The sequence below is a fragment of the Accipiter gentilis genome, chromosome 4 (assembly GCF_929443795.1).
Source record: "Accipiter gentilis chromosome 4, bAccGen1.1, whole genome shotgun sequence".
NCBI lineage: Eukaryota > Metazoa > Chordata > Aves > Accipitriformes > Accipitridae > Astur > Astur gentilis.
In genome coordinates this window covers 33,028,922-33,051,649 of record NC_064883.1, presented here as the reverse complement: position 1 = coordinate 33,051,649, position 22,728 = coordinate 33,028,922, and the positions used below count along the sequence as shown (strand labels likewise).

Sequence of the window (22,728 nt, the reverse complement as noted above, 5' to 3'; positions counted from 1 at the left end):
GCCTGGTATCCAGAACATGGGTGCCATTATACAAGCATAGGCAGTTTCACCCAGACTGTTAGGCAGCACAGCTCCAAAAATGTGTTAGTGTCACCTCCCAAGAACTCTGGCAGTTATGAATTCAGACCCCAGTCAAATTTCAGTTTTCTTCCATGAAGAGTAAGAAGTAACAGTGAATCATTCCAGCCATTTTCACTTTTTCTGCCCTTGGAGAGGAGCACTAGCAAGCACACTTACATGCACAAATGCAAGCTTGATGGACAGCAAGTCAAAAGAAAAATTCTCTTCTCATTTACAGCACGTGTGCATCTACTCTGGATTCTAGTGCTGACATACATTCAGAAACATAACACTGATGTAGAATAAAATGAGTCCCAGAACTAATCTAAAACTTGAGGGCTATATTGACACTTTAAAGAGAAAAAATAAACTGAAGGAAGACTTAATATGATTTATTTTCCTTTATAATCTAAACTAATTTGTATATCCTAGCATATATCCTATCTATCACTTTAATCCTTTTATATACTGCTTGAACAGACACGCAGGCTCCAGCAGTCCCATCTCACAACAGTATTTCGGTACTATTTCTCTGACAAACCCCAGTGGTACACTGACTTTTCCTTCAAATCTTTGTTTAATCTCAAGCAAGTTTCTCACAGTTTTCAATGTACATATCTCAAACCAATTCAGAACTGGATTTATTGTTTTAAGTTGTAATTTTTTCAGTAGTAATTTGACAACTAGCATTTGTGCAGACCTGCCTTTGCTCATTTTCAAATAAGTTATTTCCTTCACCACAAGATGCATCTTGGTTCTAATTTACCGACCATAAATCTTAAATGTTCTTATTCACTGACAAACCCATTCTCACTGTAAAATACAGAAATGTGTGTTGCCAATTCTGTCAAAATCAATCCTATACCAAACTGAACTACTGACAATGGAAGAATAATGTCATAAACTCTTTTTTTCCTAGTCTTAGTCTAAATAAGTCAGGTTTTGTGCAGCTGACTTTTCTGAAGCAGGATACTTTTCTCTGATTCAGACAAACAGATCAAATGGAGTCTTCCAGAATGACCAAACACATGCCAAGAGTACTTGGGTTTAGCTCCCATTACTAACAAACTCCCCCCTCCCCTCCAAGTAATTATTTAAATAAAAAAATAAACATTAATCAAATGTTTAAAAAGTATTAGCAAAGAAATGACTGTAGACTACACAGATGTGGAACAGACAAGGATTCCTCCTATCAAATTTCTAACTACAGTTAGTACCAGATACTATCGGGAAGAAAGAGAAGAGAAGCTTTTACTGGAGGGACATCCACCATGCACGCAAGTTTCTTTCCACTTAAGTTTCCAAATCCCTTGAGAGTCAGGAGCAATGCCTATCTGTAATAGAAAACATATTCTAGTGACAGAGCCACAACAACCAATTCGCTGGACACTTTTGTTGCAGCCTAGAGGCTGCAACATAGACCTGAAGACTGTACATATCCTGTCCAACTTTAACAGAACCTTTGACTTCTGCTGACTTTAGCTCTTAAGATGTATTTCCACAGTGAAACAGATACTTCAAAGTTTACTTTTGTTTCAGACCTGCAGCAGAGCCTGTAGAACCAAAAGGCAGCCCCTTTCCTTTTTAAATCAACTGATGTGACTGTAGGAAGTGACAGATAATACCTCTTATTACAAATGGCCTCACTTAGGTACCTAGTGGGATTTTCAAAACATTTGAGAAAGTTATCCTGTGTATTTCAAGTAATTTGGGAAAGCTAAAAGAAAACCAGATTTTTAAAAAAAAAAAAAAAGATACACACACACCTCCCACCCCAACTGTGTTAAAGACTGGGTTAAATGTGAATTCAGTTTAAATTAAGTGAAGAAGTCTCAGTGACTTTAGTAATGGTATGATTCCATCCCTCCCCACCTCCACACACACACACACTCCCTCCAGTAAAGCCAATTAAGTAGGAACTAAGCCTTTCTTCCTACCACATCAGTAAGGCAATGGTGCTGCTGGTTACAGCAAAGCGCCCAAATACTCTGCTCATAGACTCTACTGGCCAACAAACAATTAGATCATTCCTGAATTAAAGAACTACCCAGAAGCAATTTTGCATAAGCACTATTTTTCTTTCAAAGCACAATGGAAAGTTGGCACGTACTGCATTTACCAGAACTGTAATCTGGTTTAAGCATGGGTTTATTTTAAAAATCTTCAGCTCTCACCTATAGGCTATTCCAGAACCCTGTGAATCAGCAGATAGTTACTGTTTATTGGAAAGCTTCCTTCTTTAAGTCACCTTTACTTCCTCTCAGTACTTTGCAAAAAGCGTGAAAAGAACTACACCACCAGCCTTCGCCTTAGGCAACTGCCTACAGCTGTCCAGACTCTAGAACATGAAGTATTCAGGATGCAAAACTGAATTGTTATATATAGACCTCTAATAAGTCAAATATTCTACAGACTACATAAGTTTTAAGTAAATAGCAGCCATATAACAGACAGCTTCTTTCAGGTATTTACAATATACTTCGCATCACGTCACAAGTTTAGGTAGGCTTTTTTTCCTTTGTCCTCTTCCAGATACTCATGGGTTTTACAGCATCTCAAGTAACCAGGTGTTTAAAGGAAATCAGACACTACACAGGTTAAACAACATGGTTCTATTAAAAACTATCTTTAACCATGGCACTCAGTGACAGCAATACAATACTTTTTTCCACAAAGCAACTAATATAAAAATATGCCATAAAATCATCTGTAGACTAGTATGCTAGTACATACATGTAATCATAACATTCTTTTATAAACTCTTTCCTGAGATACCTTGGGTTGTTTGATTTTCTTGTATTACTGGATGCATTATCTTTATGATTCATCTAAAAACTGTAAAATATTTTGTATGTGCAGGACACTCAGTAACATGTAAAAAGTAGTATGTAAATATATGGCAAAGAAACAGCTCTTAGAAATTATGCGCTTTTTTACTTTGTTACATATTTTTAACATTTGGCTCCTTGGGAGATGGAGGAGAGGAGCATGAAAAACCTGAAATTAGAGCTATGAATTGACAAAAAGCAGGAAAGCATTTCAGGAATGTTAGGAGTTGGAAAATAATATAAATGACACAAAGAGAAAGCCATAATTCATGTCGGCTATGTATTGCCTTATAAAGCAACTGGACATATTTTAGTCAGTTCACAGTATAATAAATATTTTTACTAATCTGTTTTGGAAGAGCAAATGTCTTTTAGGGTTTCAAGCTCCTCTATAAGTTTCTTGTTCTGAACTTCTAGCACTGCAACACGACTCTCCAGACATTTTATGTATTCCTTCTTCCGACGTCGACATTCTTTAGCAGCTTCCCTGCAAAAAGCAGAAGTAAAAAGTGCAAACAAAAAAGCCATTTGCATGCCATTAGAAAGCTCAGCAGATTATGGAGACTATGACAGAATTCCAAATTTTGGAATATCTCCCAAATCAGTCTGAAAACACTAAGCAAAACTGGGTTCCACAAGGGCCTCAAGTGTCTCTTTCTCAAGTTCATATGGCAATCTGTAGAATTGCTTCCTCTCATGCCTTGATTAAAGTTCATAATAAACGAGGTCCAAATGAAAGACAGTTATTCTGCTTTATGACAATAAAGATCTTTGAGGGCCTTGAGTTCCTCAATGAGAGTCTTGTTTTGGTTTTCAAGCACAGCCACACGATTTTCAAGACATTTGACATATTCTTTCTTCTTTCTGCGACATTCTCTGGCAGCTTCCCTGGAACCAATACAAGGCAAATGACTACAGGAACAGCCACAATATGGCAAAGACTGGATAAACAAAATTACCTGCAATCCCTGCGGTTCCACAATAACAACAACAACAACCAACAACAACTGTTGCATTGCACAAACAGAACAGCAGATAACAGCCATAAGCAATAATATGGTGAAAATACAATTCAACTAGAACTTGAAACAAATTCAGCATCAACAAATACAAAGATGGAATTAATACACAGAGGAACCGAGAAAAACAGTGAGTAAATGATAATGACTTGAATTGTACTAAACATTAACACTGAAAGCAGCATTTCTTCTTCCAGTCACATTCCATTTTGTGTGTTTATCAGGAGTGTTACCTTCTGCAATCAAAATCTTAAGACCAAACCCAAAGAAATTACTTTAAAAAAATACAAACATAACACTACTCTCTTCAGATAAAAAGCTAGATTTCAAGCTTACAACCTGCTGTATTTTTTTACCTAAATGGAACAATCTACAATAAAATTTAAGTCCAAACAAACACAATTTATTAGCATTTTAGAACTGTCCACCTGGGCACATTTCAGCCACATGTATCTGGGGGTTTTGTTGCTGGCAAATGGCAGTCTGGAGCCATTCTTGTAGCTCTGCTCAGAATTCTGTTATATTGAAGCTAAACACTTTGGGTAGTATTTTCAGAAGCATGTGACTGAACAAGCATTCAATTCCAGAAGAAGTTTTAGAAGTACTGGGAGTCCGTTTCTTTAACATCTTGGAACACGATAAATTGTCCAATTGTGAGGGTATAACTTTCCCACAAGTTGTATGAGAGATAGCATAGATGCTAGTTTTAAAACTGGAGAGGAAACAAAAGGAGGCACAACAATGCAGTGATCCTTGTGAGTAATTTAAAATAAAGGACAGGCATGAGAGCAAAGCAATACCATGAATTCAATCATAAGGCAAGTGGCTATTCAATGTATTATACATCTGCATAGCAGACTATTTCTTCCATTAATCTAACTGCCATTGATAGCAGTGGCTACACATTTAAAAAAAAAGAAAGAGTCCCCTAAGAATAGCAAGAATAATGCACAGAGAAACACTAGCATTTACAGCATACAGTCAAGTCCATGCCAACTAATTAAAAACAGACAGCCATCTCACACAATATGCCTCACAAAATGACAGGGGCAATGCACAATAACTTATCCCAGTAGCCACGTATTTAATAAAGTCTGTAATTATCATTCCATCCTAGAATAAGTCTTCTTCACAGCATCATTAATGGACAGCTGCTAATGAGATCCTCAGATATTTTTCCAAACAATTCTTTGCTGGGATGTTTCAAAATGAACAAACCCATCCTGGTCATTTTACTCTCAGGGGAGGGGGGGATAAAAATTCAACAGTAAGTATACCTCCAGATCATCACAAAAATTATCAGAAAGGGACAACACTAATACTAATTTCTGAACTACCATAATATTTTAGAACTAAAAATCCATAGTGGTAAGGTCAACTCCAACTTTCAAGAGTTAACAGCCACTACTCAAGGCTATAAGGACATGGAATGACTGACAAAGAATTTCTTGCCTTCCCTTCGTCAATCACAGGCAGTGCTCATGACCTTAAGAAGAAAACTTCATTAGAATGTTTTGGGGTTTTTTTGTAATACTGACTATTAATTGTTATATAGTCTTACCTATTTTTCAGAAGTCTCAGCTCTCTCTTGCGTGTTGCCTCTTCTGCCAGTTGCTGAGGGCTATGCAAAGTCCCTGGTGAGGCTGCCATTACTACTCCCTGAGGTAAGGTAGTAGTGGGAGTTCGAATCTGGTAAGCTGGCATGTCTCCAGTGGCAGCTGTATAAAAGAATTGTATTTTAAACTTCAAGAGGGGAAAAAAAAAAAAGAAAAAAAAAAGAAAGAAAAAGAACTAAGCAAAACTCTCTCTGGAAATAACAGAATTCTGCTGATGAGTTATCCATGATCCCTGCTACATAAAATATTTCAAGGGCCTATAATGTCACAGCTATATTTGTTATCTTACTAGCATTTATTTCCACACTGTAAAATAAGTTATCTAAATTGTTCTAGCATGTGGCCCCACCAGCCAGCCAGACTGAAGCCTGTGAAAGCTTCCACATGACTCTTTTAAGACAACATAGGGAGAGCTGTTTGAGAAACTGTCAGAGCATCCACACATTTCCTGTTTGCATAGTCTCATGAAAAGATGGTCCTGCTGTTGCAGCCACTGAGGTTTATGCTACCCCTGTCCTCTAACAGAAGCTTCAGGAATCAACTTGCTTCAGAAATCAACTTTCTCCTTCCCTGCAATAGCAACAGTACCAGCCTTACTGCCTCTCCTCCCTTTAGAGCAGCAGTTTGGCAACCCTTGGAAAACCAGTGAGAGCTGCTGTTGTCAAAATGAAAAGGAACAGCTAAGTGCTCATGGTGAATAGGAGTATGTTCCTTGAGCAAGAGGACCACAAATAGGACGCTGCAGCATTAGCAGGGCAAGACGATGTAGTGGCAGTTGCACAGGAAGCAGTGTAGCTACACAGTAAACCGGAGAGCAGAAGTTCAGATTCAGCTCCTGAGCCTACCAGTTTTGAGCTCGCCCCAAGCTAAACACAGATCTGAAATCTGACATGTTACTGGGAACTGATACCTTTCTGATAGCCTCACCTCATTTCTGTATTTCTGAGGAACTTTGTTCCTACAAGATGTACCCCAACTTTAAAGTCCTAAGTACTTGTGTCTTGTCTGACATAGGGGAAAAAAAAAAAAAAAAAAAAAAAAAAAATCAAACCAAAACAAACAACCCCCCCCAAAAATAAAGAAAACCTTATCCCTCTTCAAATTACAAGAAAGTATTTACCTATCCCTTTCCATAAATATTTTATATTATCACAGAACAAAACTTTAAATGTTGTCATTAAAGCAACTGAATATAAAAGATGAAATTTCAGAAGCTGTTATGTTATACTTAATTTATACTTTAATTCTTCAAAGCAATATTCAAATAATGGAAAAACTTTACTTTTGTTGTGGTTTAACCCCAGCTGGCAACTAAGCACCACACAGCTGCTAGCTCATTCCCCCACCCTAATGGGATGGGGGAAAGAAGCAGAAAGGTAAAATTAAGAAAACTTGTAGGTTGAGATAAGAATAGTTTAATAATTTCAATAAAATAATAATAATTAATTGTAATGAAAAGGAAAATAACAAAAAGAGAGAGAAATAAACCCAAGAAAACCAAGTGATACAAATGAAAAACAATTTCTCACCACCAACATACCGATGCCCAGCCAGTTCCCGAGCAGCAGCCCCCTGGCCAGCTTTCCCCCTAGTTTATATACTGAGCATGATGCCATATGGTCTGGGGTATCCCTCTGGTCAGTGGGGGTCAGCTGTCCCAGCTGTGTCCCCTCCCAGCTTCTTGTGCCCCCCAGCCTCCTCGCTGGTGGGGTGGTCTGAGAAGCAGAAAAGGCCTTGGCTCTGTGTGAGCACTGCTCAAGAACGGCTAAAAACATCAGCGTGTTATCAACATTATTTTCATCCTAAATCTAAAACAGCACTATAACAGCTACTAGAAAGAAAATTAACTCTATCCTAGCCAAAACCAGGACAACTTGGAAAAATAAAACGTAGACAAAAACACTTTGGGGAGGCTGGCAGGTAAAGCAGTAAAGAGGCATCAGTCAACCACAAGGGGAAAAAACCAAACCCCAAACCTAAACTTAATAAAAAAATTACTATTATTCTTAAATTAATGCAGGTGCTTCACTAATTAAATACAAAAAAATATTGTGTTTAGACTGTGTTTAGAGCTGTGTTGAGACTACAATTCCACAGCCATGTCCTGAAATCATTATCAGCTTAAACACTTTGCACCTCCCCCCTCTCTCGGTCCTGCGGGTAAAAGTGTTTGTGGAATTACAAGATGAACTGGACCAGTGAACTGACCTGGGTTGGATAATCCCCTGGGGATGGGGGAGGGAGAGAGGAATCAGCCCAGAACAGCCCTGTGAGCACTAACAGGCAGCCACCATGTACACAGGGCTTGATTGTCTTGTACATCTACAAGAGAATTACTTAACGCTTTTTTTAAGTTCTCCACACCTCTTAGCAGTCCCAGTTATGATGGATGATACTTCAGCTCACTATTTATCAAAATGGAATTTTAGAACCTTTTCAGGCTCACCTTTATGCTGGCCATATTACATACATTTTATGGACTGTATGGTAAGAACTAACTTTTTCTATCTCATCACTAGGTAAAAAAAAAGAGATGTTATCTTAGTTTGCATTAGGTAGAGTTAAGTAGAAATCCAAGTGAACCATTTTGTAGATCAGGTCACCTCAGCCTGGCAAGACCAGCTACTTTGCTGTCTTTGATTTACGCTCAGATGTTAGCTAACAGGACTTACTGCTGCTATTGTTAAGAGGACTCAGTGTGACAACGTACCTGCAACACGGCTTAACAAAAGCAAGTCTCTATCTCAGCTGGGATCAGCAAACACCACTGTAAGTAACATGTTGCATGAATAGTTTGACCAGGTTCCCGTAGAGTCTGTCCCTGCCTAACAGCTGGCTCACTTACAAACCTACCAGGGTGGCAACAGCAATAAACAACCATTTTGGTGGTATAGACCTTGTAAACACAGCTCAGTTAAAAAAAAAAAAAAAAAAAAAAAGGCATAGCATTGACAAAGTATCTTTTAGTTGTGCTTTATGATCCATTAAGTGCTTTATGATACATTATTGCAAATCAATTATTTCAAAGTCTGCAAATTTTTTTGTACAATATCTCAAAAAGTTACAATAAAATACATTTCCTCTGAAAAAGATACTGGGAAAGATGAAACAGGCTTTAAGCAAGGGGGGATAAAATACCCTTGGAAAAACTCATAGTTTAAGTCTAGTAATGTATCTACATATTACAGAGAAGAGTACTTTCCATTTCAGCATCTGAGACAAAAAATCCACGCACCTTGATCCAGACTGACAAACCTCTGTGGCTGTTTCTAATGAAACTCCATGGAGGTTTAAAGTCAGTCCTAACATACCAGACTGAGCATAACATACATAGGACTGAGACTGTTAACAAAGCAACAAACCTGGACATGGTGTATTTCCCTAACACATTGCCCCAGGTCATCTGTTTGGTTTTTTTTTTTCCTCCTTAAAATTGCAAGGGAGTAAAAAGTCACTGAAAACCTGAAGCTTTGAGTTGAGACTTGCAAAAAGGAAATTATTAACAGGAAGACAAACAAACACCCAACCAGAAAAAAAAAACGCCAAACCACATTCAGAAGAGTACAACTAACCTTGTAAATTAAGCTTTGAGAAATTGAAAAAAAAGCAAAACATCAACCACCTTGTATAAGCAGGCTCTTGGAAAAAGTAACTTGCTGAACACTAGAGAGCATCCCCGCACTTGAGTTCTTTCAGTGACTATCCAGGAGGAAAAAAAGCCTGGTGCATGCTATGTATCAGTATGTCTGTTCTCCTCTTGTGTGAGTCATAATGATGGGACTGGATTATCAAAGGATTTTTAACTTCACCACTAAACTGGCTAAACAAGGCATGAATCATTATCCCTTTGAGCATAAAAAACCCCAAAACGTCGACCTGGAGAAGATACTTATCTTTGGATTAATGAAACAATATGTACCAGCAATGAGCAGCAGCACGTAGGTACTGGCTGCGAACTGGTTAACATTACAGATCTGCCGGAGGCAATTGACGAAGCAGAAAGGAACTGACTAAATCGCAGCATGACTTGGAGCTGACGTCAATGTGTATCTTGTTTGGAGTTTAACTTTTCCAGTTCCCTACTGCAACACGATTCCAGGAAATCTAATGACGTCAGCCTTTTGAACTCAATTAGCTGAGGAACAGACCATTTTAACAGTGGAGGAGAAAACAAGCAGGCATTAACAATACTTAAAATTATTGCTCTCAAATTTGTTCGCATTCAGTATTTCTTTAATAATGAAAGCATAGGGTTTATTTGCACTACTGAAACAATGCACACCTTTCTCTTACAGCTATGCTTAAGCCTATTTTAGCCATATAATCTGAAGTGTTTACTGCTAAACAAAAAAGCAGTGTCATTGTTACAAAATAAAGAATTATAAACATAGGAGCATAAATTACTATATCCACAATAAAGAAGAATTTAAAACAAGAGTGGTGGCTTTTTCAGCAAAATCCTGCAACAAATAGTAAAGACTAGTTAACTGAATCAATCTATGCAAGAACTCATGCACTAACAGTGATTTTTTTTTTTCCCCCAAATGAAACTTAAAATTGCCCTGAAATCCTACACTTACTAGATATAACCAGAAGGTATTTGTACCAGTTTTGCAAGATGAAAGAGTTACAGCAACAGGTTCAAAAGAAAATGTCACAAATACCAACTAAACACTGCTTAGACATCCAAAAATATCATGTAAAAAGACTAACAAAATTTTTACCTGTTTCATCTCCTGTTACAGCCATGATCAGCTTCTGCACACACGATTCTCCTGTTCCTCTACCAGAGCTCAGCATGAACTGTTCCAAACTAGCAAGCATGTGCAGGATTACAAGCAAGAGCACTGACATCACAGTGACCTCACTTGCTTACCACTATCATTAATATGCTCTGTCACTGGAACAGCTCACTGAAACTGCAACCCAAAGAACTCCTTTTCCAGTAAACCTTTTTTTTTTCCCCCTCCATATTTCTATAAGCCTAGCTTTGTTCTTTTTCCCTAAATTATTCATAAAGCTACAGAAAACACTCACCACAAAGCTGGCTGTAAAGCAAGACTTGAAAATTCACAGCACTGACTGACAGAAATTAAAAAGTGGCTCTAGAATACGTGAATGAATCTGAACGATAAAGTCATGATTGGATAGAAAATAGGGAAATTTTAAAAAGACATGCAATTGTTTTGATTGGAGCAGTTCCACTAAGAGGCAGAGAACTCTGTCAGGCAGACATGCAAGACAGGAAAGCTTAGTAAGCTATAATAGGTAAATGAAAAGCTAAGGCTCCTTGCTTTGGGTGAGGAACCCACAACCCACTCAATTTCAGTTAAAAACTTCAGAAAAGATTGAAGAAAGCTCCAAAGTAAGTCAACCTAAAGCTAGTGACTCCAGATGGTGTAACAGACAAAACAGTAACTCTGGGTAAGGGCTACCTCTCCCCCATGCCTTCCTTTTCCAAAGTAAGTCCAAGAGAACTGGTTGACTTTGTTATTTTTTAAAACTAACTAAAAAAATCTCAGCTCTAACACAGTCACTCCTTATTTACATCAATTTAAATGAAATTAGTTTCAGACCAACAGTCCAGGCAGTGGTCTGTATGTAGGGCATAGCAAACTTCTAAGGCCTTTGTAATAAACAAATTCAGACTGGTAATTCATCAACTGTGAAACTATGCCAAGGACAACAATAATGGAAGCATCAATGCGAAAAAGGAGCGCCCTGTGATTACAGGGCCACTTCAGGATCATATGAACAAAAGGTCAGAATTGAAGCACACAAGAAATTCAAGCCACAGATCTCAAATATCACTGACCATATTATGAAAAACACACATAGATCCTAACAGAATGATTTTTGATACAACTTCTCTACACTCATTTTTACTAAAATTTAAACAGTTCCTTTCGCTTCAGCTAGCAAAAAAAAACACCCTTAACCTGTATTAGGAAACTATCAAGACAGCAGAACTGCCTCTTATTTAGCCTATGAATCTAAACTTGTAGCAAATGAAATATCACTCAGTGGGATCAACACCTTTTATACTAATCCTTTTTCCCCATCACATGTTATCAAAAAATACCAAGCACAGGGTTTATGTGATGCCACCCATTCTTACATGAAATTCATCAACAAATACTTTAGGGAAAAAAAACCAAAACAAACCAACAAACAAACAAACATATGCCATCTGAAAGATTCTGAAACAGAATTTTCTGGCCTAGAACTGATGTTTGTTTTATTTTTTTTCTTTCTTTTACTTCTATGATTATTACAAATAAAATACATATGCTGTCTACCCAAAATCATTATAAAAATATAGAAAAGTAGAAAGATTAACAAGCAGAATGTTGGCTTCCTATTGTAATCTGTGCTATAACAGTATTAGCTGAATAGTCAGCTACAAACTGTATGTAGATGACAAATGTTTATAAACTATATTCCTACAGACTTTCTAGCATAGGCAAGATGACATATAGTAAGGACATATTAGAGACTTGTATATCCAACTAATTGCATTGTCTTGCTTCATCCTGAATAACTCAGGTTTGTTGACAATATGCAATTGTTATCAGAGATCTGTATTACCATAAACATCCTCAGGTGCTCTCATATTCTTTTTATAAACTCTTTTATTAAAGATTTTTTTTAAGATCTTCCAGTATCAATAGCATGTATAATAAGTTGAAACCTTTTATCTTCTCATCATCTCCGAGTTTATGCTCACTCACTACTCCCTTTGTATTTTTCCCCTATATATGTTATGTAGCATTTTTCTTGTGTCAACAGCTATGAGCATCACTAAAGCAATGGACTTCCTTGGGCCAAAGGAACAGAGAATTCCAAGAAGTCAACTTCTCTGAGCATGGACAGAGAACAAATTAATTTAGTTAAAAGTATCTAGAAGCTTCCAGAAACAGGTATTCAGTAACTGTTTCTGAATCCATTTTGACAGTTTTCATCACAGGCAAGACACTTAATGGGCTATACCATCAAGTAGTCAAGCCCATCACTGAGACTGAATAAGGAGATTAGAGGAAAGCCTTATCAGAGGACAACCCTATAATGAAGAGTCTGTAAAGGAAAGCCAGTCAAATGAAATTCCCAAGGACTGAAATGCTGCCAGACACAATCCCTAAATTTTGTGCTTCTTCACAGACTGGGGAGGTTTTAAGAAACAACCGAGAAGCTACTCTCTCTGCCCCTACCCCCTCCACCCCAAAGCTCTGAAGAATCAAAGCAGTACATACAAAATACTACAGTCAACCTCGAGAGACAGAGAAGTCCTCTAAGGGATGTGTACGCATGTCTATAGAAAACTAATTTAGACTCATTATCAGAAAACATGCACTACCAGGGTGGGAAATTTGTTTGGGGACAGCCAAATTTGGGTGTTAAGGGTTGGCTAAGAATGTATTCGTAATATTTAAGGAAGTTGTAACAGTACTCTCTGCATGATGAAAACTAACATTTTGCCTATGGGTTTTTCATATTATAGTCTTTGAGCTTCCTTGAAATGCTTCTGAAAAGTCTTGGGAGGACAATGTATGCAAAGAATTAACCAGAGGCAATGGAAGAATTCAAATTTGGTATGATTATTTACCATTGTTTCAACAAGTTCAGCTATGAGCTTTATTTACATCCTGGGTTTCCTTTACAGCAAAGGGAGAGAAACAGCCACTTAAAGAGAGACCTTATTTCAAAATCCATATTAGGGCAAAAAAAGCACCTCAACCTGGACTTCACCAACTATGTCTGATATCTGTGTCTACATTTAGTCGATGACTCTCATCCACTCCATGAATACATATTTAAAGTCTTCCTAGCTCTTCTCATGTTTATTTCAGATAGCTGTTTTGGCCTAATAGAGCATTCATACAGCCCTCCCCTCCTACTTCTCTGTACAGATTTAAAAAAAAAAAAAAAAATGGGGAGAATAAATTCCCTATATCCTCCATGGCGGCCATTAATTTAGTCTCTCCATACAGAAATCTCTTCCCCATTTTTCAAAGGTTTTCCTCAGCATAACCAAAATCCCAACTCTGCTTTCCCCGGTATTGATAAGAATCCAAGATACCTTTGGTTCTCAACCTCCCTCAGCATTTCCAAAAGGCTGGGAACGGTGCAAGGATAAAAACATCCTGCATGAACTACAGTAAGGTTCAAGAGTTCACCATTCACAGTTCAATTCCTATGTGTGCATTTTATAGGACCTACAAAGTGCTCTTCTGTGAGAAAACTAGCTTCAGTAAAGGATCTCCTTTCTAAGAACTACAAGAGTCATAAGTTGCAAGGAAATTCCCCCCTAAACATATCCAAAGAACTTCAGAACTTATGTTTTATTAAGATTGATTAACTGCTGAAAAAAACACAAATTACTTTTAATATATTGAGATGCACCCTCAGCATCTCATGTCAATCTGTAACAGCACCTTTACTGCAATTAAACATCTCTCAAAGTCTAGACAAAAGAATTCAAAGCAGAAAGTGATTTTATACTGTTATTTCCTCCTCCTAACTTTTTTAATCAAAAGAAGTAGTTGCTTTACTGAGCAGAGAAACTGAGTCTCCTCCTAAGACTGTTTTTCATCTTGTGCATAAATATTTTACTTAATAGTACAATAATGTCAACACAATATAAAAAGCCTTTAAAAAATTTGTTTTATATGAAAAAACTAAGATGCAATAGACTAATAAAAATATACCTTGAACCACAACTGGGCTTCCGGGAACAAAAAACTGTTGTGTGCCATCAGGTGATTGTCCTGCATATTGCACAATGGTAGCACCTGGCTGAGGAGTTCCTGAATTTGTCATTTGTAATGTCTGTAGTCCATGGACACCATCAGAGGCTGGATTAGAAATCTGGATTGTACCACCTTGAGTTATAGTAACTAAACATAAAAAGAAAAAGTAAAGTTAGGCAATAGAAAGACATATAAAACATGTTAAAAAGCATGTCTCCCTTTTCAAAATAAACATTGTCTGATAGGACTCATGGTCCTCTCCTTGCTTAAAGATCAATTGTACAATAAAACTTACATAATGTTAATACTGATTTCCACAAATATAAAGCCTGTTGTGTAGTACATGCCATGTGTATAACAGATAAAAAGCAGTGTTCCACATGTTTTATCTCTGTTTCCAGAAATATTAACTCTTCTAAAATAGTTTTCATACAAGATAAAAGGAAAAACTGTAGCTCCTAGCCATACAGAATCATTGTTTTTTAAACACTAATGTAAAAAAGTTATTAATTAAAAAAAAAAAAAAAAAGAAAGAAAAAAGCTATGTTTATGAACTCCTGCAAAACAAAAACCAGGACATCTGACAAAGTAAGACCAAGTCTTCTGACATTCACAATCCTTTCCTTAGTGTGAGAGAAAGTCGAGCCCAGCAATGTTTTTCCAAGTTCTACAAAGCTGTAAAGAGTCCAATACTTACATAAAAAGAGAAACAGAACAAAGTTTCCCCCCTCCCTCTGCATGTAATCAGCAATATGAAAAATGCAAATATACTTTCCCCATTAAAAAATCATAGCGTTCCTCACCATAATTTAGTATTTAAACAAAAATCAAATTCCCTAGAGAGATTATTAATTGTATATTCCTTTTGAAATTAGCATTGTCTTTGCTAAGAGCAGAAATATCATAGAATGGTTCGGGTTGGAAGTGACCTTAAAGATCATCTAGTTCCAAACCCCCTGCCATGGGCAGGGACACCTTCCACTAGACCAGGTTGCTCAAAGCCCCATCCAACCTGGCCTTGAACACTGCCCGGGATGGGGCATCCACAACCTCTCTGGGCAACCTCTTCCAGTACCTCATCACTCTCACAATGAAGAACTTCTTCCTTACATCTAATCTAAATCTACCCCCTTTCAGTTTAAAACCATTATCTCTCATCCTATCATTACAGTCCCTGATAAAGAGTCCCTCCCCATCTTTCCTGTAGGCCCCCTTTAAGCATTGGAAGGCCACTGTAAGGTCTGCCTAGAGACTTCTCTTCTCTAGGCTAAACAAGCCCAACTCTCTCAGCCTATCCTCATAGGGTAGGTGTTCCAGTCAGCCCTCATCATCTTCGTGGCCTTTGTCTGCACTCAATCCAACAGGTCCATAATTTTCTTATGTTGGGGGCCCCAGAGCTGAACACAGTACTCCAGGTGGGGTCTTACAAGAGCAGAGTAGAGGGGCAGAATCACCTCCGTCAACCTGCTGGTCATGCTTCTTTTGATGTGGCCCAGGATATGGTTGGCTTTCTGGGCTGCAAGCATATATTGCTGGGTGATGTTGAGCTTCTCGTCAACCAATACCCCTAAGTCCTTCTCTGCAGGGCTGCTTTCTATCCATTCATCACCCAACCTGTATTTGTGCTTGGAATCGCCCCAACCCATGTGCAGGACCTTGCACCTGGCCTTGTTGAGCTTCATGAGGTTTGCACGGGCCCACCTCTCAAACCTGTCAAGATCCCTCTGAATGGCATCCCTTCCCTCCAGCATGTTGACTGCACCACACAGCTTGGTGTCATCAGCAAACTTTCTGAGGGTGCACTGTCCACGTTGCTGACAAAGATGTCAAAAAATACTGGTCCTAATACAGACCCCTGAGGGACACCACTCGTCACTGGTCTCTAACTGGATATTGAGCCATTGACCGCAACTCTTTGAGTGTGACCATCTAGCCAATTCCTTATACACCGAGTGGTCCACCCATTAAATCCATGTCTCTTATGCTAATTACAATACTCCTGGAACTTTTAGATGAGAACCCAATTCCCGAGAAATAACAAACTTCTTTCTCCCTAAAAGGATATTTAAGTTACAGTCATTGTCATTGTATTTGAAGTGGTCTGAGATGGCACAAAATTCATATATAAGTACAGATTCAGGATTGCCAGCTCCTCTGATTTCACTGTCAGATTCACAATCTTTGATGACATTCCTGAAGGTTCAGCTCTGCTTATCCAAATACATGACTTGTTGGATGCCCGTGTGAATTTTGGAGACAGTTGATTTCAAATGTTCTGTCTTGACAATAGTAGGTTATCTTGAAAGTACATCATCAGATAATAACACTTCAAAGAGCACTGAGATATTAACAGCTGATTAGTAGACTGTCATTAGTAAAATTAGACAACAGTAACTATCTACTAGAAGATAGTTCAGAGTGTAGTAGCTACCAAAATCACCAAATCCCAGCAGCTAAATTAGCTTCTTTTTGGGGAAAATGGGGAATTCCTCTCATGCTGAATGAAGCATAGAGCCCTATTTACAATACTAGAACAGGGTTCAGCATGGACCTCCAGTCCTACCCTCGGAATGGGGAATATGTAAGGTAGAAACTAGCTGGGTGCTGCACACAGACTCCGTAAGGCATTAAGGGAGGGGAAGGGGAAAAAAAAAAAAAAAGAAAAAAAGAGCAAAGTGATGTTTCAGTCTGGCCTCCAAAGCAGAAAGTACCCCATTTTGGGGCAGGGTGGAAGACAGAGAAGCTAGAAAAATGAATCGTCTCCTCTATTATTCATGAGATCCAGGACAAGAGCAGGTTCCCAGGAGCATGCAAGCTTCCCAGCAAGATTTGTCACCTCTACCTCCCAGAGAAGTTACACACAGCTGAATTCTGCCTCCCACACAGTTAGCACCAAAAATGGTATGTCTACACCATCACAGTACCATAGCGCATAAAAACCAGTCAGTTTGGGTTCCTGAGCAGTAAAACATCAGCACAGAATCATACAAAGTTCTTGGCTCCACAGTGAGCCTGGGTAAACAATTATGTCACAGCTGTCCTGCAATTATTCATTCAGATCACAATCCAGTACTTTATAAACAAGAGTGAATTAAGTCCAGTAACCATCTCCCTTACAGGATTAATTCCTGACATATTACCAGAACAACACGCTGCCCCTACCCCATTCACTGTCCTGATCTCAACCACTGCACAGACTCTGTGCACACTGCACAGGAGCTCTACTGAAAACTAGGCCTTCTATGAAGAGTACAGGGCTTTCCTGAGCAGTCCCTTGAGTTGTACACCATGCAGGTGAATGGATGTAAGTGGCACCTTCTCTTCTAGCTAGGACTGAAGATGATACTAATACCATTCTCTGAGTATGACCAACAGCTCTAATCCAGAAAAATCAGATCTTTCCCTCCCTTCCGAAACTGGGAAGAGCAACTAAAGTTTGTCTTTCCCAAAAGATTTCTTAATTCTCCAATTGTTAAAAACCTGTCCTAAGACAGCAAGCAACCCAAACAGATGGCAAAAGAACTAGGAATTTTCATTTCCCCTGTATCGTTTCAGACAGAATATCATGATATGCACAAGTAGGTAAAGGGGGGGGCAGGTGGGTGGAGGGCAATTGATTCACACACTCCAACTGAACAAACAACTCTTGCATGGTTAGACCACCACCACCACAGGTGAGGCAAACCAATTTTTTTTTTTCCAGTATTCAATAACCAACACGACAGAACTACAGCCAACAGAGCAGGTTTGCAGTCAGATCAGGCTCATACACAAGACACTGCCTTATACAAAACTATCCATTCCCCTTACAGAAAGATAACACGTGTTGATGGAGGTAACTGGGAAAGAGATTTTAATCTAGCTGGTCATGCCTGTCAGTCTGTCTGCTTCCATAAGCCAAAGCCAAGAACCTCTGAGGAAAAAGATATTTGGAAACCATGGCAACATACTGTTTTGGCTGCTAAAAAGTAAGCAAAGAACAGCCATCGCTGTTGACAATAGGAAAAAAAAAAAAATATGTATTTGTTTTACAGAAAAGTTTACTTATCAAGTTCTTCCAAAAACAGTCATCCCAGACGTCCAGACACCAACATACAGTCAAAATTATCTTTTCAACTAAACTGCCTTTCCTATGCAGGAATAGAGAGAACAGTAGAGAAAATAAGTAAATGTAGTAATGTATAATATCTGTTTTAAACCAGGGCACATTACAGATGGCTGTAGTGACACTGCAGGACCAGTTCTTCATTGCCATGGACACTGTACAACCTTAATGCATAAACTGCTGGATGCCTGCACAAGAGAACCCATGCAACCAATGCTGGCCAAGAAGACAGGAGTACTCAGATACAATAATGATAAGCAGAAGTAAAGACCTATTGACAGGAGACGTGAAGATAAAATAGACACATGTAGTTACCTTCTGCATCATATCTAGACTGAAATCAATACAGGATATGCTGCATTCCCACACAGTGTCCCCAGTTTTAGCTAACAGCAGTTCCTGAGGATCAGAGGCAGCCAACAGGACAGCTGCTCAGAAATGCTGCAGATCTGTGCCTTATATGTCTAAGGACTAGGAGTCAACAGTCAAGCTCTCTTTGGTAAATTTCAAATTAAGACTCCCTCTACTACAAGATGACGACCATCATTGCTACCACTTCATACCAATTTTTCCTAAGCAGAATTAGAGAGAACACACAGACTTCACTGAAGCAAAAGATGTGTGATATTTTAGCTCACAAAGTTGAACTGGGGGGGGAATTCAAATTAACTAAAAAATTGGGTAAGAAAAACCATTTCCAGGAAGACAAAGCTCTCAAAATAAAGTTTTTGAGCCGGAATCAGGAGAGTCCATGAAGGCTGACATTGGATCCTGAAGCAATGCCTCATTATGGCCAAGAACCTATTTAACAAGTTAAGTTAACTTAAATATACAGCATATGTTTTAGGTTATGACTATAACTTATTCAAAGAAAAAGCAGCATAAACCAGAAATCTATGCTTGGCTCACGCAAAAGCCAAGTTTAAATTAAGTTAAATGAGATTTAATTAATTTTTGTGGACTCTGTTAATTCAAGCACATTGTTGGTGATGCTTTCTGCTTCTTGATTTTTCAGAAGTAAATGTTTGATTGAATAAGAAAGGAAAAACTGTGAGTTTCATTCTTCTTCTATACACTTGCCTGTCACTATGATTTATAGCTATGTTCAGATTAAAACATCCTCAATTAAGAATCATCTCCTGCAAGTCATTGCTAGTAAAAGTACAACTCTGGTTTCCTAGACGAATCTATGATTAAGAAACTTAAACTCCTAATTTCTTAGAAATCCTAAAGGTTTGAAGGCTCACTAGAACATAGTACAGACACTACAGCACTTCTTTTTAAGCCTTGAAAACTGCATATATTTTTTTTTTTTAACTAAACATAAGCCAACCCAAAAATATAATTCAAAAGCTGAAGAAAATAATTTAATTTGGTCAAGAATACCTGCCAGATACTGTACTGGATAACTGTAATTTAAGATGACCACAAGTCCACAGAAAAGAGCACTTCAGATGCTGGACATCATAAAGCAGACATTTATTTATGTCTGTACCTTACAGAAAGGTTAAGAAAAGCAGGTTAGGAGCCCAAGCATAATTACTTTCTATGCTGAAGGGCTAGATAATATTATAGGCAGATTCTGCTTTCTGAGTTGATAATTACTTTAGTTGCATAAATAACTGAAGAATTCTAAGGGTGACCAGAATACAAGCAGAGAGCCATTCTATCCTCTCTTATATGCCATTGCAATGTTTTAATAGACTTCCTCTGTTCTCTTGTTTCAGGAAAAAACCGCCACATTTCTTCTGCAATTTTCCTGTCATTATATCGAAAGAAAAATACCTGCATTTCAGTGTGTCTACACATGAAAAGACATGGAAAAAAACCCAAAAAACTGTAGGAATGAAGCTTTATCCAGTACATAATTGAAAAAAGTTATTAGAAAGTTATCCTTTAGATGGTACATGATTAAGCCCAAAGAAGCTATGGGGAACAAGTTATGCAACATTTTCAACATAAATGCAGGAATAAAAAAACCCACCAACGAAATCCATAGAACAGAACCGTGAATCTAACTTTTAACTTGTATTTGGATGAAGCATCAAATGTTGGATACCATGATTTAGGTTAATTCTGCAGTTAAAGTATCCATACTTTACAATTGGAGAAGAAGAGACATAGTTCTTTTAAGAAAGAAAATTCACGGAAATAATTTCATACTCCAACCTTACACTTTAAGAAAGTCAAACTAATTGTCATTTCATGTAATGAATAGCACTAATACACAGCAAATCACAGTAATTTGCAACTGCAATGATTTATAACACTGAATATTCACATAAAAGTGCAAACATCTTTCATTTCACCTGAGCTTCACCTCCACTTTTTTAATTCACAGGAGTTCTAGAAAGACTAAATCTAGCAACCAACAAACATTACAAGAAACAGACTAGAAGTCTATAATGCCTATGTTAGGAAAAATTAAATATAAAATTTGAAATTGTTTAGAAGTACAGAAGCTCTCATTCTTCTTCACCAAAATCCAACATCTCTACTTCATTATGGAACTCTTAGAAACAAAGTTGTTCCTATATATGTTCTGCAACATCACACAGTATCTTTGCAAACATACTGTATTGCCCTGTGTTAGTATGATACAGGCTGGTTGGCATGGCCATTGCAGAAATTCCAGAAGACGCTCCTTCATCTTCTGACTTTTCTTCTTCTTCAATCTTCGGTACTGCAGGAGCATCTGATGAGAGTTCATTCAAAATTTTTCTAAAAGAGAATGTAAATAATTTTATATATTTGAAATTCCATATCCATGAGAAAACTAAGTCACTGGCTTTTATCAGACAGTTTTTCTGTAATATATCAGCTGCCTTTAAAAACCAGCAAAACCAAAATAAAAAGTCCTTACCGGTATGAAGGCCTTCTTGAAAGTATTTCCCTACGTTTTTGACAATCAATTATCCCTTCTGATTCAGCAGATTCATCTGCAATCGATGCTACCTGTAATAGCAAAGTTTCTGAAATTCGTAACTTCATTAAAAAAAGATAGCAACAGAGTAGAAGATTATTTTTAAAAATTCCTTCCATATTTGCATACAGGAAGTTTGTGCAGTTATTTATCACTAATCATGTGATCTTGGACTTCTTTGCCAAAGCAAATTACAAATTATGAGGTTAGCAACACCTAGCCACTTAGATGACATCTTCCATTTGAAAAAGGAAAAAAAAAAAAAAATCAAAATAATCCAGGTTACTTTTCTGTGAATGACACCTAGAAAAAGTACTGAAGACAGAAGATTTCTTTAAATATAAAAGTGTTATACAATTTAATTAGCTTTTAAAATGAAATTAAACATTTTAAATACAGAATACTGCACTAATGCACCTTAAATAACAGTATACAGTACAAAAACCTCTTCACAACCACACCAAAGCTACTTAGAAAATAAGTTTATTTAAATATACACATTTATTACACTTACCAGCACATATTCATAAATACAAATGCATTGCTTAGCAATACTGTGTGAGTTTTGGAAATCTCTGGCAAGTCCACAATGTCTTATTTTCTCAGACCTTTATTAGTAGCATTTGCACAGGCTCTTTTTCTCTTAAAATTACCCAAGATAACATTAAGGCCTGCAGCCTTAATGCAAATGCCACACTCTTTACCAGCAACTATCTTATTACACAGAACTGAAAGTGATTATTGAACAAGAAAAACACGCTATTTTCTGGATTCATTTAACTACTCAGAGCTATTGGTGTGTACGATTTCCAAACTGAAACAGTGCAGTAAAGTTAGGGCGGAAAACAACCTTTTCACATAAAGACAGACCAGACTGCAGTTTCAGACTAAGTGCTATGTTAAGCTAACACTGAACCAACGTGAGTTAAGTGACTAGAAAGCTCAAGTGTTTGACCTGGGTGCACTGGAGGCTTCCCTGCAGCTCAGGGAAGACAAGGAACAGCTCTAGAACTAATGTGGCTGCCAGGCTCAAATGTTCGGTTCCAGAAACAAAACCTGCATAAGCCCAACAGATGATGACTGCTGGAAGGTTCTGGAAATTTATGCACCTGGGTCACCCCAACTCAAACCTATAAAACTACACCTTTAAAGAAATACAGGTTATTTGCAGAATGAAATTGTCTCTTCACTTGTTTACTTTATTACATTCCAGTTCTGTGTAAAAACATCATTAAAACTCTATGCCTGCCTAACTAAAAAACCAAAAGACCACGTAGAAATAACGAGAGGTACTTCTGCATGTCTACAGATGTAATAGCTCCAAACCAGATTTCAGAGCTGACTGGCAGAGATACAAGACCTTCAGAAAGTTTGTATTCATCCTTCTGCAGAATGGACCAATGCTGACCAGCAGAGAGATCTGCTGAAAG

General features: G+C 37.7%; 1 protein-coding gene across 9 annotated transcripts in view; it reads right to left on the bottom strand.

The window, feature by feature from the left end:
- Positions 1-1,808: 1,808 nt before the first annotated feature.
- CREM (cAMP responsive element modulator) overlaps positions 1,809-22,728 on the bottom strand; it is a 37,221-nt gene continuing 16,301 nt past the window's right edge. For 3 of the 9 annotated variants that reach the window (XM_049798463.1, XM_049798464.1, XM_049798468.1), the window contains 5 exons: positions 21,239-21,330; positions 20,951-21,096; positions 14,229-14,417; positions 5,469-5,625; positions 3,783-4,619 (listed from right to left, as the gene is read on the bottom strand). In XM_049798463.1, coding sequence (XP_049654420.1) covers positions 4,415-4,619; positions 5,469-5,625; positions 14,229-14,417; positions 20,951-21,096; positions 21,239-21,330 — 789 coding nt within the window. In that variant the 3' untranslated portion in view covers positions 3,783-4,414. The other 6 variants (XM_049798467.1, XM_049798470.1, XM_049798466.1 and 3 more) reach the window with 4 other exon arrangements.